At 27.8% G+C, this 16,900-nt stretch overlaps 2 protein-coding genes across 2 annotated transcripts; both read left to right on the forward strand.

Moving 5' to 3' along the window:
• The first annotated feature begins 3,298 nt into the window (after nucleotides 1-3,298).
• Nucleotides 3,299-10,918, forward strand: LOC103576060 (uncharacterized). The gene is made up of 8 exons (XM_014443996.2): nucleotides 3,299-3,841; nucleotides 6,317-6,381; nucleotides 6,438-6,611; nucleotides 7,779-7,996; nucleotides 8,078-8,292; nucleotides 8,715-8,962; nucleotides 9,034-9,148; nucleotides 10,904-10,918. The coding sequence occupies exons 1-8, from the start codon at nucleotides 3,839-3,841 to the stop codon at nucleotides 10,916-10,918; spliced, it is 1,053 nt and encodes a 350-aa protein (XP_014299482.1). The 5' UTR covers nucleotides 3,299-3,838.
• Nucleotides 10,919-11,611: 693 nt separating this feature from the next.
• Nucleotides 11,612-15,434, forward strand: LOC103576059 (uncharacterized). The gene is made up of 4 exons (XM_008556081.3): nucleotides 11,612-11,828; nucleotides 11,900-12,052; nucleotides 14,932-15,111; nucleotides 15,210-15,434. Exons 1-4 carry the CDS (start codon nucleotides 11,742-11,744, stop codon nucleotides 15,315-15,317), a joined length of 528 nt encoding a protein of 175 aa, XP_008554303.1. The 5' UTR covers nucleotides 11,612-11,741; the 3' UTR covers nucleotides 15,318-15,434.
• Nucleotides 15,435-16,900: the final 1,466 nt, after the last annotated feature.

The following is a 16,900-nucleotide window of genomic DNA, read 5'->3' on the forward strand; positions in this document are numbered from 1 at the left end:
CGTACCTTTGTCTACAAGCAAATTTTCTTGATTTTGGACGTGGCCTCTTTCTTCTATAATCACTTTTAACTTGATTGCTATTACTATTCATAGTTAATTTTATCGTTCACTCTCACAAATCGTGATAAAAAACAAACTTTTAAATGTCACAAAACACTGATCTTGGATCACTAAAAAAACAACGTATGTTTAATTAGGAACCCCACCATATAAATTAGCGTTGATATTAAAATTTGTAAATAATGACAAAGGATTTAGCCAATAGTTTTGAAATTTCTTCACAAAAAAAATGTATTAAATAATATGCGTGAATACGTAGGTTATTAATTATAGTAAGCAATGCAGTCTTTTATTTTAACATAGCGGGAGTGCTTGTACAATCAACCGTTAATTAGGCGCGCATTTTTTTGTTTCACTAACACTATGAAAGCGGTGTAAAAATTAACTAATGTTATGTATCATTTCTGTCAATAATCTTTAGATGGTAAAGGAGTTGCGAAATATATAAATTAAATAAAAATATATATCTCAGTCGATAAGTAAAAAAAAAAAAAATTAATGCAAAGAAATGCGTGTAAATAAACAAACGTATACTTAATAAATAAATGTATGAGATTTATATATATATATATATATATATATTAGACTGTGTCAAAAAAAATTCATTTATTTTTTATTTTAATTAAATACATCTCTAAAGTTATTTTAATACAAAAAAAATTTCTCTCGAAATTTCAGCTTGATATTTCAAAAATTGGGCTGGTGTACGGGAGGGGGGTTCCTTTTCTCATTTAAAATATATTGAAAACAATTTGTTTTTTCTATTTTGAAAATATCTACACCAAAAAAAAAATTTTATTCCGATTTTGGAATTCAGACCTTGTAGGAAATTGAATTTTCTACAAAAAAAATCTCAAAAAGGTTTTGTCATACGCTTAAAGTTGATAGAAGAAAAGTTATGGAAGTTGAAACTTTGGAGGAAAAAATTGAATTTTTAGAATAAAAAAATTTTTGTTTCTTATTCGATAACGTAGGATTTTTTTTTATAGTAGAGCTCATAGAAAGAAAGTTACAGAGCTGAGTTCTGAAGTTGAGAATAATTTAATTATTTAGGAAAAATTTTGTAGTCTAATATTATTTTGAAGGATTATAAACCTTAAGAACATAAATAAAAGAAATCTTAATTATCGATTTTAATTACAATGGAATTTTTTAGAATTAAACAAAAAATGAAAAATAAATTCTCTTTTTCCCATCCTAAAAATTCGATTTTTTCCCTTCAAGTTACAACCTCCATAATTTTTTTTTTCTATTAATTTTGAGCGTATGACATAATAGACCTTTTTTTAGAGAATTTAATATTCTATAAGATTACTGAATTCAAAAATCGGAAAAAAAAAATTTTTTTTGCATAGTTATTTTGAAAATAGAAAAAAAAATTATCTTCAATGTATTTTAAAGGGAAAAGGGGACCCCCCCCCCCGTGGCCAGCTCAATTTTTGAGATATAGAGCTGAAATTTCGGGAGATATTTTTTTTTTTATTAAAATTATTTTCGAGATGTATTTAATTAAAATAAAAAATAATTTTTTTTTCTGACGCAGTCTAATATATATATTGATTAAAATATTCTATTTATTTGTATAATTTCAGAAGTAAGAATTGAAAAGTTCGTAATAAGTACTTATTTATATTTATTAAAATAAATATTTACCAAGTAAAGTAAATAATAATAATTAATTGTAATAAATAATAATTTCTTTTTTTAATTTTTTTCCATGCATATCAGTATTTATTTGTTATCAATATGTATCGGTATTTATTACATACTAGAAACATTGAATCTTGTTTTATTTAAATCAAGAACTAAATAAAATTCAGCAATAATTTAAAAATAAAAAATTAAAAATTATTATTACTTTTGATTTGGCTCAAAGGCAGTGGGGGGCCTTACGGCTGACTCGCAGGATCAAAGAATTCTGTTTTTTTTTTAATTTTTATAATTTGTCAATAAATAAACAGCCCTGTTTAGAAAATCTCATAGAATCCGTAAGATTCTCATGAATCCCTATAGAAATTTAATAAGAATGAATGAGTTCTATGAGAAGTGCTATAGTAAAGTATAGGGCCTTAAACATACAGCTATAAGAGTTTATCATATTTTTTAAGCCGGGAAAGTACAAATAAAAAATGCGCAAATCTAGCAAGAATGACATAAAAAAATTTTTTTTTTACATTTTAAAAAATTACAAACTAATTAGCCCGTAGAGATTTCTTTATTATTATTGTTATTTTCAATTAGTTATTTGAATAAATTAGATAGTTTATTTTTATTCAAATACATATGACTATATGTGCGTTCTCGCCTAATCATAATGACAGTACATCTACTCGTTTGTAGGCAGTGCGCATGCGCGCTATATTCATAATTACTCCAAATTTATAATTAAAATTTGTATTTTTTATCATTACAAAAATTTGGTTTGATATAATTGATAAAATTAATCATTCATAAATATTTTTATAACAATCATTTTATCTATGATACATATCGTGTATGGTTAATGAACGACGTTTATCGGTGATAAAAATATCGCATGAGAAAAATGTAATCTAGTAAAATTATACTCATAAATAAAAAATTGCAAAAAAAAATTGTAATGTACCTTTTATATTGGATATAATTAATTTGGAATAATTATACATAATATTATTTGATTATCTTCAATCGAAAAATCTTTATTAATTTAACTACTTGATCAAAATGAATGATATAAACTATGAAGATGATAATGAGATAAAATTATGAAACTATACAAAATTATATATCTGATATTATATAATGACGTAAAATACGGTGGTGTAAATGAGATAAAATTATGAATAAATGTATGTAAATATATAAGTTGATATATCAAATTATAAAACTATATCAGATTTTATATTTTTACATACAATAATGAATGATTTTATGTAAAAAGTTATGCATATATATTAGTAATAACTATATAAAAATATATTCATTCATATATAAAATTAAATAAAAATATCTCAAATTATACAAAACTTAATATGATTACATAAAATTTTTTTTTCTGGAAGTGGTGGGAAAATATGACTATATATATATATATATATGCATATGTGCATGTGTTCCGAGTGAGGTCTTACTCCTGTGACAGACACTGCTGTCAGAACGCGGACGAAAAGTTCCCCTTCTCAAGTACTGGTTAGATTGTGTGTGATGCTTAGGAAGGGGAACTTTTCGTCCGCGTTCTGACAGCAGTGGAGACAGATCATTGACATACATGGATTTATTAGAGACATCTAACGTCGGAAATTTGAAGGAAAATTGACATTCAATGACATCTTGTAATAGAATTTTAATCTCATTGATTACTAATTTTTATCTATTTACTATTTGTATGATCTAACCCCATAATTATTTCACATTTTGACAGATTATTCAGCTCGAATTTTTATCATAAGGAAAAATAAAAATATGGAAATGATTCTTCAAATATTTCTTTATAAAGTGGTTCTAAGTTTTTCTGCAAGAAGTTTCGCCCAATATATATATAAAGGATTTTATGTGGGAGCATTCGGTCTGTCAATTCGACTTAGCCGAAATTATTTAAATACATATTTTTTTTATAATTTTGTAGACGATTATAGTTTGAATCAGACAAATCTATATACTTATTTGAACACACCTGCAAAATTTCAGATTTTTTGGTTCACTAGTTTTTCAAAAAAACGTGTCAATATAATGATAGTCTCAATCGGACATAGAAGAACATCCAACATCTTCTTAAAAGGTACATCTTCGGTTCAAATAAATGGTTAGTAATTTAAAAATAAATTTGCTTATTTAAATTTGAAGAAAAAAAATACACTCGAGACATTCCTTATTTTGGTCTCATCCTAGAAGTATTGAGACGTGAGGTTAACCTCATCTTGGTCTCATCCACAAGAAATTACGTGAGATCAACCTCATATTGGTCTCATCGATAAAAAATATACACATAAGGTTAACCTTATGTACGTCTAAAAGTTGCAAAAGTCGCACAAAATGAGACTAACCTCATCTGAGATTTATATGAATTTTAAATGGTGAGGACACATTGAGGACACATTGAGGCAAACCTCAAAATTTTCCATTTGAGGTCTAAAACCAAAATTATTTTTTGACTCGGGCCACGGAGAGAAAAAAATGGGAATTTTTCCAACTGTACTTGGAGAAAATTCCTCTGGTGACATTGTAAATTTTACTATGTCAATGGGTGGATTGTAACTATGTCACATGGTAAAGTTTGCTTTGTTACATAGGAATTATTCCTATATAGAAAATGTAAGTTTTCCCATATCAACATTGGAAAAATAACTATGTAATATAGGAACAAATCCAATGTTAACATAGGAATTTTTCCCATATTAACATGGGAGAAATTCCCATGTTGACATTGGGAAAATTCCTATATTAACATTGTTGGAATTCCTTTAATGCTATGGAAAATTCTCTACTGTCAACATGGGAAAAATTCCCTTGTCAACAAAGTAGAAATTTCCATGTATATAGAAGTAAAATAATTGTAAACTGATGTTTTTTTACGTAATTTATTAAGTAAATCAAAATTAATTAATTGGAATGATGATTATATAGGAGAAGAAGAGGGGCAAAATGGGTCCCTTAAGAAAAAAATTTTCAAATCCTCAGTTTTTTTAATTGTTTTACTCGTTTTTACTCCTTTGCCAAGTATTTGATCTTAATTTGTTCTATCCATTAAGAATAAAAAATTAAAAAATGTGGGGCAAAATGAGCTCCCCTCAAACAATTTTTAAAAATGTGAGTTTTTCAGCTCGTATCACTTTTTTTTCCTTCTGCTGAGTTTCTGGTGTTAATTTGGTGTGTCTATCAAAATTAAAAAATCCTGAAAAGTTGGGTAAAACGGGCCCCCAAAAAAACTCAATGTATGTTTCTTGCTTGATTTATGCTTTGAAACTTTTTGCTATGTATTTACTATAAAAAAGAGTTGATAGTGAAGATTTGGACCTTAAAATAACTTAATTTAAAGTTTTCTGTTGAATTACTACTCGATTATTTCTGTTACAAAAATTTTAGGAACACGTTTGGCCAAAAATATATTTTTCGTTTTTCAAAGCCTAGACAGCCCATTTTAATCCCCTTCCCCGCCCAAATACGTTTCGTGTTAAAAATTTTGGGGGGCCCATTTTGACCGAAAATATTTTGAGGCATCCAAAATTTTAGGAGGCCCATTTTGCCTTCTCTTCCCCTACTCATTTATATTAACCGAATTTATAAAAACATTTGTTCATTGATAGGTGCTACAAAAAAAATTTAATTAAATTACACAAAATTTTTTCGGAAACTTCGAAATTCTATTTTCGTAAGTGTTAGAACCTTCTCACTTCCCTATTTTATCGCTTTAAAGCCTAAATTATAAAAATGACCAAAATATTTGGTATTTCAGTGATTTTAGCTTTTTTGTGGACTTCTCCCATGCAACATAGCAATTTTTCCTATGTTGACATGGGAATTTTTCTCATGTTAACATGGATTTTTTACTATTTAAATATAGGAATATTTACTAGGTTAACAATGGAATTTTTCCCTTTCCAACATGGGAAAAATTCCCATGTCAACATAGAATAAATTACTCCAGGAACATGGGAAAAATTCTTATACTGACATGGTAAAAATATCCATGTCAATAAAGGAATTTCAGCAACGTTAACAGAGCAATTTTTCCATTTCTACATAGAAATATTTCCAATGGCAACATGGAAGATTTTCCTATAATATATGCCTAAAATTCCCATAAAATATGGTTATATTCCCATTTTTCCCTAGTGAAATTTCCCATGTTAATAAAGCAAAATTTGCTATGTCAACGAGGAAATTTCTCCTAAGTAAAATTGGAAAAATTCTCATGTTTTTCTTTTCGTGTTTATGGCCATATGTAATGCTCCATATATGACCCTAAACAGTAATATATAGCCATGTAGGGACATATATGACTTTTTTTAGAGTGCTATATTTAAAAAAAAAATGATGAAACAATGAAAAAAAAAATTATGACTATTAGATGTCTCATGTATTCTAATAGTCTCTGGAGTAGATAATTATTTTTTTTTCTTCGATGCAAAACCGCGGCTTTGGCTGGGCTCGATCCTGGCTCAAGCTATATATATGGCCATATATGGTCATGTATAAGCCATAAATGGCTATACGTGACCATATATAGTTCGTTTTTCCTGGATATGCTGTAATTTATATTCAATAAATTAATCATTAGGAAAAAGAAATATCCAGAGCCGTATCGAATATATGGGTAGAGTTATCAAAATATTCGAATTTTAGGTAAGTTAATAAACTATTATTTAAAAGATAATTAATAAGAAATTAAATTTTTATAGCATCAAACCAATACGCATTCGCAATGAGTATTATGGGAAAAGAGAAATAAATGGAAGTTATAGTGGTCTATTAAAATTAATGCATGATGACCAAATCGATGTTATTCATAATGCATTGTTTTACTCAACATATTTGAATTTGATGGATTATACAACTCCATACTTTAAACATTAGTGAGTGAATATAGTTGATATTAGAAAAAAAAACTATGATTTACCATAATTATATTTGACAAATTTACACTATTATTTATATGCATTAAAATAAAGTCCAAGAGCACCTTAAAATATATAAAATATCATTTTTCATTTATCATGTACTTCATAATATTGATATAATTACAAAACTATCTATTTTTTGAGACCGTTATACTGTAAAAAAAGATTTAGAAAATCCAAAAAAAAGAGAAATTATTGGCTTTGGTCTGATTTTCGAAAACCGAGTATTCAATAGATCTCGATTTTAGGTCCTAGGAAGCTATTCTGACTAATGTCGAGATAATGTCCGAGTGTATGTACGTACGTATGTCTGCATGTACATATTCCATAACTTTGAAACGGATTAACTGGTTTAGATATTTTGGGTGTCATTCGAAGTGGCTTATTAATTCCCACAATCTATAAAAAATTATGGTTAATCAATACAGTACGTTCGAAGTTTGAAAAATAAAACTTTTTAAAAAATGTTACTTTTCATAACTTCCAACTTACTCCATGAATTGATTTGAAAATCTGATCAGCCTTAAAACTCTATAAGCCGCGTCGAATGCTACCTCAACCATCAAAATTGAATCATTTGTTAAAGAGATATTGTTAACAGAAAAATTTTAAAAAAGTTTTTTTTTCGAATAATATCAAATAAGTTCAATTGATTATTTACAAAAGAAATTTAGCGTAAGAAACTAAAAAACTGCGTTGACTGCTACTTCAAGCTATAATTTCATTAAAAAAATATAAGAAAAATCACTTTTTTTTACACTTTTCTCGGATATTTTATATATGAACGCTCAATCGTGAACAAAAATCAATAAACTGCTTATAGAAGCTCGAAGGACTCAAAAATACATATATATATATAAAGATTTTGTCGAGCTCTTCGATTTTTTTTTTGCATTTTGACAAGTGTCGTTGAACTCGAAAACAGCGAGAAGTTTCGGGACTGACCTACAGGGTCAGCCGGTTCCCAGTTTTTTTTTTTTAGTCATCTCGAGCAATACTTTCCGTATAATTTTAAAAAAAAAATCATCGATTTTTCGACACGGTCTCATATGTATATTAGATTTTTATGATCGTTTAATAAAATCTAACAATTATACTATTAATCTATTTTTCTGTATGTAGCTTCTACTTCTATATTCGTCCAGAATATGCACCGAGTGAGTCATGGATACTTAAAATATTTTCTCTCAATGCATTTCTGTTTATTATCGCAATGATGGTCATTTTTAGCGCTTTAGGAAAATGGTTAGAAAAACTAAGTCACCAAATAAAAATGGAAAACAGTGTTTCTACATTTCAAGATCATTTATTTCATACATTTGCTTCATTTTGTGCCCAAGGTATGTGATAGGTATTATACTATATTATTGAATTCATTTAATAGGTCAATAATTAAATAACAAATGATTGTAAATTTACAGGATCGTTAGAACTACAACAACAAAAGTATAAAGTATTTGAATTATCCCGAAGATTTTTTACCTGGTTTCTTCTGCTTACTGTCAGTTCACATTTAATTTCATATATGACTAATACTGAATTAAAACCACCGTTTACTAATATTGAGACTCTTCTTCGGTTAACAAATTATGAAATTTTGATTTATGATGGATCGGCGACATTTGAAAGATTTCAGGTGATTTACGATAAGTTACATAATTTCGAAAATTGTACTCAGAAAAAAATAAACATACATAAATTTACAACAATCAATTCAAAATATGGAATATTTAAATTTTCATACTTTTGACAAAGTATAAATTCAAGCAATCATTATTTAATAAATTTACATATCGCAAACAAACTCTATAAAAATGAATTAGTGAAACCCACTGCAAATTAGTGAATATGCACTGGAAAGCAGCTATAAGTATACCACTGGTTGAATTCGTAGTATACTTATAGCTGTAGGAATAGTGACTACCCACTGATTCACAGTGATTTTCAGTAATTTATTTTTTAGAGAGAACACTATTAAAAAAGTTACAGCTGCACTGATATACAAACGATAAATATTCGTTTTTCTTTTCAATGTGTGACAAAATTTCTTATTTGTAGAATGAATCTAAACTGTTGTTGAGTGCAGAAGATCTTTTACGTATTTCCCCAATAAGTTCGAAAAAACATATATATGAAAAAGTTTGTTGGGGTAAAGATAAATTTGCATTTATTGAATCGAGCACTAAACAATATACTGAGGAAATGAAAATTTGTCCTTTAATACCCACTGGTGAACCTATTTATACAACATGGGCTACTGCTGGTATTAAGAAAAATTATAAATACAAACGGACGTTTGATATTGGGTAAAAATAACGCATAATTTCTCTTCTTCACAAGATTATTATATTGTAAATAGTTAGTTATTTATTTTCAGGATTATGAAGTTACGTGAAAGTGGTTGTATAAATAAATTTAAAAAATTTTTGACTCAGGGCAAGGAAGAAAAAGAACCACAAGGTCCAACAATCATACAGTTTACTCACGTTTATGTATTATTCATTATTTTATTATCGGGAAATGTAGCTTCGATAATTATTTGTTTTGGTGAAAATATTTTTTTTAAGTACCAATGTAAAAAGCAAATTCAACGGAAGCGCTGGATGGATAAACGACGTTTGAAAAAAGTGCCTAAAATTTCAGTTGCTAAACGGCAAATTACACCGTATAATAAATCTGTGATCTTCAAAATTTTTAATCGTTCATCACATAAATTTAAAAATATAGTTATAAGATGAAGTATTCGTTTTTACCGAATAATTAAATTCATTTACATTCGTGAAAATTATAATTTTCGTGAATAACTACTTACTAAATACGGTTTTTAATCAATTACTTCAAATATCACCCCGTATACATATATATCTGTATGGCATTTATTTTCATGCGGTAAAATGTATTTACACATGATGATCATATATGTTGTCGTTTATGTAACATTCGTACCAAATTAATTCAACATATTTCTTTCTTCGTACCTATATGCGCATGAATGCTCCATTTATTTGTCTTAAATAAATTTTTCTATGTAGGACACTATGTTGTTGATACTATTATATTAGCTGCCTAAAATAATCACATGTCTATAATTATTCGTGTGAATTCATTTTGCACAACTCAATCGCGAAGCAGTGAGATGTGTTTTACTAACGCTTACTCGGTCCCAGATGATTCACTTTACGTAAAAATCATATCTACACTTATTCAAATATGCTTAACTAGAGCAAAATTCGTACTATTCAAAAGATAATTTATTAATGAATAAAACGAACACAATTCTAAGTCGCGTTTTTTGAACATAATGATTAAAAAAAAAAAAAAAAAAAAAAAAAACCTGTGATATCTGTCAGTATCTACAGATGTTGGTAAACACAATAACTTAAAAAAAAAAATACACGACCGATTGATGTATTGCATTTCTTATTACACTTGAATTCTTTAATGGAAAAACCTTTTTGAAAATCACGATACAAATCCTTTCGGTTTAATTATAATTTATAGAAACTTAAAAATTGCAATCATCGAAAAATTTAGCTGTCATTTTTTTTTTTTTATCAGTACTATTATTTTTTTTAAATACTTTTTTGCTTGTAGGATCGCCATTTATTGATCATTTTTTGAATCAGCAAGTGAGTTGTGCACGTTTAGATTTTCTAACTATCTTTAATTACTCATGTATTTGAAATAATTAAAATCTAATGTAAATATGAAGTATTTATAAAAGAAATTGAAGAAAATCACGACTAATATCAATTCTACTTGGATGTCAGCCTTGGTCTCGTTGAACCATCATTATAATGTAATAAATAACAGTTTAAATATTTTGGATACTTTAAGCAAAATTTGAAACTCGAAATATTTTTAATTTAGAATTCTATTCAATTATCTTTTTGAGCTGAATATTTATTTTGCTTAGTCAAGTATGACTAATAATTGCTAGAAATTTATTAGAGAATTAAAGTCAACCTTCAGCGAAAAATTGATCACCGGATAAAACTTTATAATTAGACGATTACTATATAATTTTGATTAAATACATATTAATAAATATATTTATATATTAAGCAGTATGAATCTGAATATTTTTTTTTTAATATTATTAATAATTCAGTTGTTGTTATTATTTGTTTAATAGTTAAGTAATTAATTATAATTAAATTTAACAATGATTAAGTTAATTTATAATAATTTAATTTAAAAAATTAATTTAATATGGATAATAACAAATAATAAAATTAATCCTCTAGCTGCAACAAGACTAGTCCTGTAAATACTGCAGTACATTCCAATTACAAGCTATAACAAGCCGGGTCTTGTAGCTGCTACAGAACTTTCCTGTTGCAGCAACAAACTCGTGCTACAGGACCTATCCTGTTGCAGCGGCAGTTTCCTTTAAAAGAATGTATTTAATACCGTAAGATGGACGGTGGAGGTAGAAGGTTCATCAAGATCATAAAGTACCAGGTCGGGTATTTTATGTACCGTAAAGGAGAATTGAAATGTTGAGAGCTTGGGTTCAATCCCAACTCTTGAACGTTTCCCGTTCTGAACAATTTTAATCGTTTCTACATAACATTTCTTTTTTTTCCTGTTGTTTCTATGCTTTTATTTTTCTCCAGAATATTCACCAAGTGAATCAGTATGTTAAAAAAAAACATAAAAAAAAAATTCTCTGTCGATAATTACAACTCAGCGATTTATCACCGTACAAAATACCTATATTTTTTTTTTATCAATAATCGTATGTTTATGTTTTTTCGAAATATTCAAATGGACGAAGCGAAAAATCAAAGGATGTTTTTTGCAAAAATTTTTGAGAAGTGATAACGATAGTTAAATTTTTATGACTATTTCATGATAAAAAAAAATATTTACTATTTCCAAATGATAAAAAACGTAAAAAACTATTCCAAAAGATTATTTTTTATTATTGTTTCTCAAGTCACAAAGTATATGACTCAGTCTTAGCATTTTAGTGACACGTATACATCGAAAATAAATTTATTAAATCACTTTTAAATTTTTATACGTTATTATTATTATATACTTACAAATCAAAGTTTTCGTTTAAATAATTAATTAATCATGGTGATATTAATTGCTATGAAATTATTATTTTTATTTAATGTTTTTACAACAGGAAAAGCTGAGTGCTTTCTTGGAAACCATCGGGTATGCACTATATTTGACATAATGTTATTATATTGAATGAGAGCTGAAATAAATATCTATTTATTTATCAGTGTTTCGAAAATAGTGATTGCTGCTCTAATGTATGCCTTATGAACACTTATGTACCTTTGTGCATGCTTACCGATGAGGAGCAGGAAGATGATTTCTTTCCTACAGCGAATCCAGTATCAGAACCTAAAACTTGTCGTCATTTCGGAAAACTTGTATGTATAATTAATCAGTAATAATTAAAATCAAGAAATAAATGTCATAAATATTGACTATAATCACGTAGAAAACACTGAAAAGTATACTAAAAGCACGAACCACACGCAGAAAAGAAAACAAAAAATATTACCCATGAAAAAAAAAGTCTCTTTAAAAGATTTTACAAAATTTACTTAACGAAATTTCATAAAATTAAATACCAAAAATGGCCTGGTAAGAATTCATGAAATTTTTTACAATTGCATAAAATTTAATGAAATTTCATGAAACTGATACCTTGCTAGAAGAATTTCTTAGCATTTAAAAAGAGTTCTTCGTATTTAAGAATCGAATCATATCTTCAACATCGTTTTTTCGTACCCGAGTCGAAATTAAAATAATATTTCGAGCCTCAAAAGCCTCATTTCCTTTGTTGTTGTACTTACCGCTGAATGTAAAACAATATTTCGACTCTCAATGTCCTAAAAATAGGTTATAGAGTTATAAATTAGTATTTTAGAACAGCATTTTGAGCCTCCATCAGAGCCTACCGTTGTTCACAAAACAATTTTTTTTGGTTCTATAACCTACCGTGAGAATAAATTGGTCGATTTTACAGTTTTACTATATAGAACATAGACATATCACAGTCAAAAAAATTTTCTAAGTCCATTTTTAGACTTTGAAAAATTTTGAAAGAGTTGAATATTTCTAAAGTCTAAAAGTGGACTTGAAAAATTTTTCCAACCGTGACAAATTATAATTTTCTATGTTTTATCAAGTAAAATTATAAAATAGATCCACTTAATTTCTAGAAAATGTTTTAAAGCGGTATAAGTTGAGAAATTGTAAGTTTTTAAATAGAGGTTAAATTTAGACATCTAATGTTACAAAAATTGATTAATGAATCATAAAATATTACATGTGAGTAGGAATAAGCATGTGATTTTTTATTAACGTTAGCATATTAAATTGATTCAATATCAAAAGTTCTAACTTTCAATAATTTGGCTTAGAGCAAAAATACAGCTTGCACAATAAAAAATTTTGCGTCATTTTATCAAAAAATTTTGTGTTGAAAATTTTTGTGTCAAATATTTGACACTTTTATGTGTCGATTTAACACTTTTGTATATTAATTCTTTTAAAATTATACAAAAAGGTGTTTAATCAATAACACAAAAAAGAACTTTATGATTCTTTTTAAAATTCATTGTAACAAATGAGAAATAAACATTACCTAAAAAATATGAGTACATTATGAATGATTTTTAATAAAAAATACGTAATTAAATAAATGTTTGAACCATTAAATTTTATTGAATTTTTTATTTATTATCATCTCCAATAATTACAACTATAGTTAGCATTCTCAGAAATTTGAATAAAAATTATTGAAAGTAATAAACAAAAAATTACTCTAGTGAATATATAATTTGAGTAACTTTCTGCACTAATTCTTGAAAATTGTAATAAATTATTAAAAAGAATGATTTTTTTATTTTTAATTTTCCCCGCTCCCGGCAGCCATTTTGATTTCAATTTCTTCCCCTTTAAAGGGAAAAAATGATCAGACCTGAAATTAGACCTGTTCATGGCTGTTCATGTCTAAAGCGTTAAATATGCTCAGGCCTGATCATGCCTATTCATGTCTGTTACATAGATATAAAATTTTGTTGACCAAGAATCAATCACATGTAAGATTTTTATTGCATAAAGTTCATACGAAACCTACTCTTCAACTAAATCTCTTAGGTCAGTGAGTAGCGTGTTTAATTTTCGAGCGCAAGGTCCACGGTTCAAATCCTGCACACGCCCAAATTTTTTATTTTTTAAAATTTTTATAGCAATAATTATATATAATATAATATAGTTACACATAATTATATATAATTATATAGGGCCATTTTTTATATATAATTTTTTTTCCCCGGATGGGCATGAACAGACATGAACATACCTGATCAGACCTGAAGACTCATGCCTGTTCATGTCTGATCATTTTTTCCCGGGTTTCCTTCCTTCCCCTTACCTATTTCGCATCAACCAATAAAAATCTTTCTGACGGTACAAATTTAGGCTCCAGAGGCTAATTTTATGGTTTTAGAACAATAATTTCAACCTAAACATGGTAAAAGCGGACAAAAGTACCAAGTTTAGGCCGAAATTATGGTTCTCATGTATAGGTCATCATAGTCTAAAACAATAATTTTAGCCTCCTTGCCTTCCAGTAGGACTTAGAGGCTCAAATTATTTTTTTAATTTCGACTCGGGTATTCAATAAATATTTCTTGCTATTTAAGAAATGATTTCTTAATATTTAATAAGCGTATGGGAGTAAACCCTATACATTATGGTAACCGCTCTTATAAAATATGTGATATACTTCCATAATCTTATGATAATCATTCTCATAATGTTACTGTGGCAATAGTTTCCACACTACTATGGTAACCATTACCATAATATTATGAAAATCAATACTATTATATATGGTAACGTTTGCCATAATATATAGTAACGATTACCACAGCAGTATGGGAATAATTATCATAATGGCATAGCAATCGTTACCATAAAATTACAGGAACTATTCCGATATTGTATTAGAATGAAACACATATAGAATTTCCTGTAGGAATGATTACCATAATTTGTATGGGTGCTATTGCTCTGATTGATATGTCAAGAAAACCTCTATTACCATATATATACAATATGGGAACTATTCCCATAACATATCGTAATTGCCCAGTAAACACATGACCTTGTTTTGACGTCATACGTAGCTCATAGAAATGTCACGGCATCTTACGTAAATTTGATATCAATCTGACATTCTACATGACTTTAATATGATGTAAAAACATCACTAAAAAAAAATAATTGTTCACAGTGTACTGAAAATGAACAATGTTGTTCCAATTCATGTGACTCGGCAGGATTCACAGTTCCAAGAAACTGTATTCCTTATTTTAATGACTCCACACAAACTATGATGCATATATCTCCGGTGGGGTTTAATCTCCCTATGAATCATGATCCGACAAATCGATGTGGTCCGAATGGAAAGTTTGTATGTGTAGTAGACATATTTAATAGATTATAATGCACTAGTTAATAATTGTTAAAATCTAGCGCATTTAAATTATTTTTTTTTTTTTTTATTTGCAGAGTGTTACACAAAATAAATGTTTTTATTTGGAATGTGTTCCCATAGAAAGTACTGAACTTCAAGAATGTTTTTTTTCTGAAGATTCTTCGATTTTAAATGATATTTAAAAGTTTTAATGTCTTAAACTCTTTTCAACAACAATTAGTGTGTATTAATGTTTGTAATTATTATAAAATTAAATTTACCATAGTTTTTGAATATTAAAATAAAAAGTACCCATCTAACTACATTGATAACTTTACTGCACACCTCAAACACGAAGCGGTAGATTGGACATTTCTATGGTCAAAGTCACGTGACGTACTCTAATCAAATTTTATTTTCAATATCAAGAGAACTAAGTTTGTTCCGAACACTAAAGAGATATCAAAGTTAGAAAGTTACGAAATTTTTTTCTATTTTCAACTTAAAAGAAAAATATTTGAATATGCATTACTCATATGTATATATTTTTTCTTCATACCTCGGACGAAAGTACGTATCCCCGGTATTAATTTCGCGGCAGAAAATCTAAGATTCGTGCATTGGTAAAACTACAGGCACGCCACCTGTAACAATGCACTGTAAAAAGAGCGGTGTTAAAAATAGACTCATTTTAACTCCGCCCGGTGTAAAAATGAAGTTACACCGGTGTAGGAGGGGTAATTCACCGGTGTTAAAAATATCGGTGTTAAAGCAGGGTAACCGGTGTAAAAGCGGAGTAGAACCGGTGTAAAAGCGAGGTAACTGGTGTAAAAGCGGGGTGAACTGCGTCCACTTGGAGTATTAACTTCAAAGATTATAAAACACAAAAAATCTAAGTTTTGTATGAAAATTAATAAAAAATATCACTTATTAACAAGTATAATGATCGAGTGAGTAAAAATATTCACAAATCAAAATATTTCAACACCGGTAAAGAATATCTACACCGATGGCGGCGTTATTTTAACACCGGAAAATTTTTTCTAACACCGGTACAGAATACTTATACCGCTTTCGGTGTTGAAATTTAACGGCTACACCGCTTGGACTTACCTCGGTGATTTTTTACAGTGTGGGAGTAAAAATTTTTTTTATGCTCACCGAAACTGCAGCGATTGCCCCTACTGCCGTCAGTCACTAGGGTCACTGGTCACTAACTGTTAGTATGTTTACGCTGCTATATATGAAAACCGCGTATTCCATGAGAATATAGTTAACAATAACATGCAATAAGATTCATCGTGAATAATTTAAAGACATCCGTGATTTTTAACTATAAATAATTTGCTTGTTTTTTTATTTATAACCTAAAATTTGTATAATATTGGATTAAGCCGACGTCTAATAATTTTTAGAATTTTTTCAAAACGATAAATCATAAAAAAAAAAATTTTTTCAAATCATTGCACCTATAATTTTTTAAGTTTCTACATTTGCTTATTTTTAGATTTTTGTTAAAAATTGTTAATTGTCTGCTAACTTAAGGATCATAAATTTTTTTAATTTTTATTAGTTTGAATAAATATTTTTTTTTTTTTTAAACTATAATTATATTTGCTTTTACTTTTTTCTTACGCTTCGCTCGTGCCACAAATATTGATGCAGACATTATCAACACATGCAATTTATTTCGTACTTTTGACCAGCTATGAAAAAAAATATACACCTCACAGGCAGAAGTTTGAAAGACCTGAAATTTCAAACTTTCTGCCCCCGTACACGGAAA

Source organism: Microplitis demolitor, chromosome 1 (assembly GCF_026212275.2).
Source record: "Microplitis demolitor isolate Queensland-Clemson2020A chromosome 1, iyMicDemo2.1a, whole genome shotgun sequence".
NCBI classification, from domain to species: Eukaryota; Metazoa; Arthropoda; class Insecta; order Hymenoptera; family Braconidae; genus Microplitis; species Microplitis demolitor.

Bases quoted from the DNA above. Each gene is read 5' to 3' on its own strand.
- LOC103576060 (XM_014443996.2), top strand. The intron at 7,997-8,077 runs GTATGTGATAGG...GTAAATTTACAG, and splicing joins TGCTTCATTTTGTGCCCAAG to GATCGTTAGAACTACAACAA. The intron at 8,963-9,033 runs GTAAAAATAACG...ATTTATTTTCAG, and splicing joins AAACGGACGTTTGATATTGG to GATTATGAAGTTACGTGAAA.
- LOC103576059 (XM_008556081.3), top strand. From the start codon at position 11,742: ATGGTGATATTAATTGCTATGAAATTATTATTTTTATTTAATGTTTTT. The intron at 12,053-14,931 runs GTATGTATAATT...AATTGTTCACAG, and splicing joins GTCGTCATTTCGGAAAACTT to TGTACTGAAAATGAACAATG. The intron at 15,112-15,209 runs GTATGTGTAGTA...TTTTATTTGCAG, and splicing joins GTGGTCCGAATGGAAAGTTT to AGTGTTACACAAAATAAATG.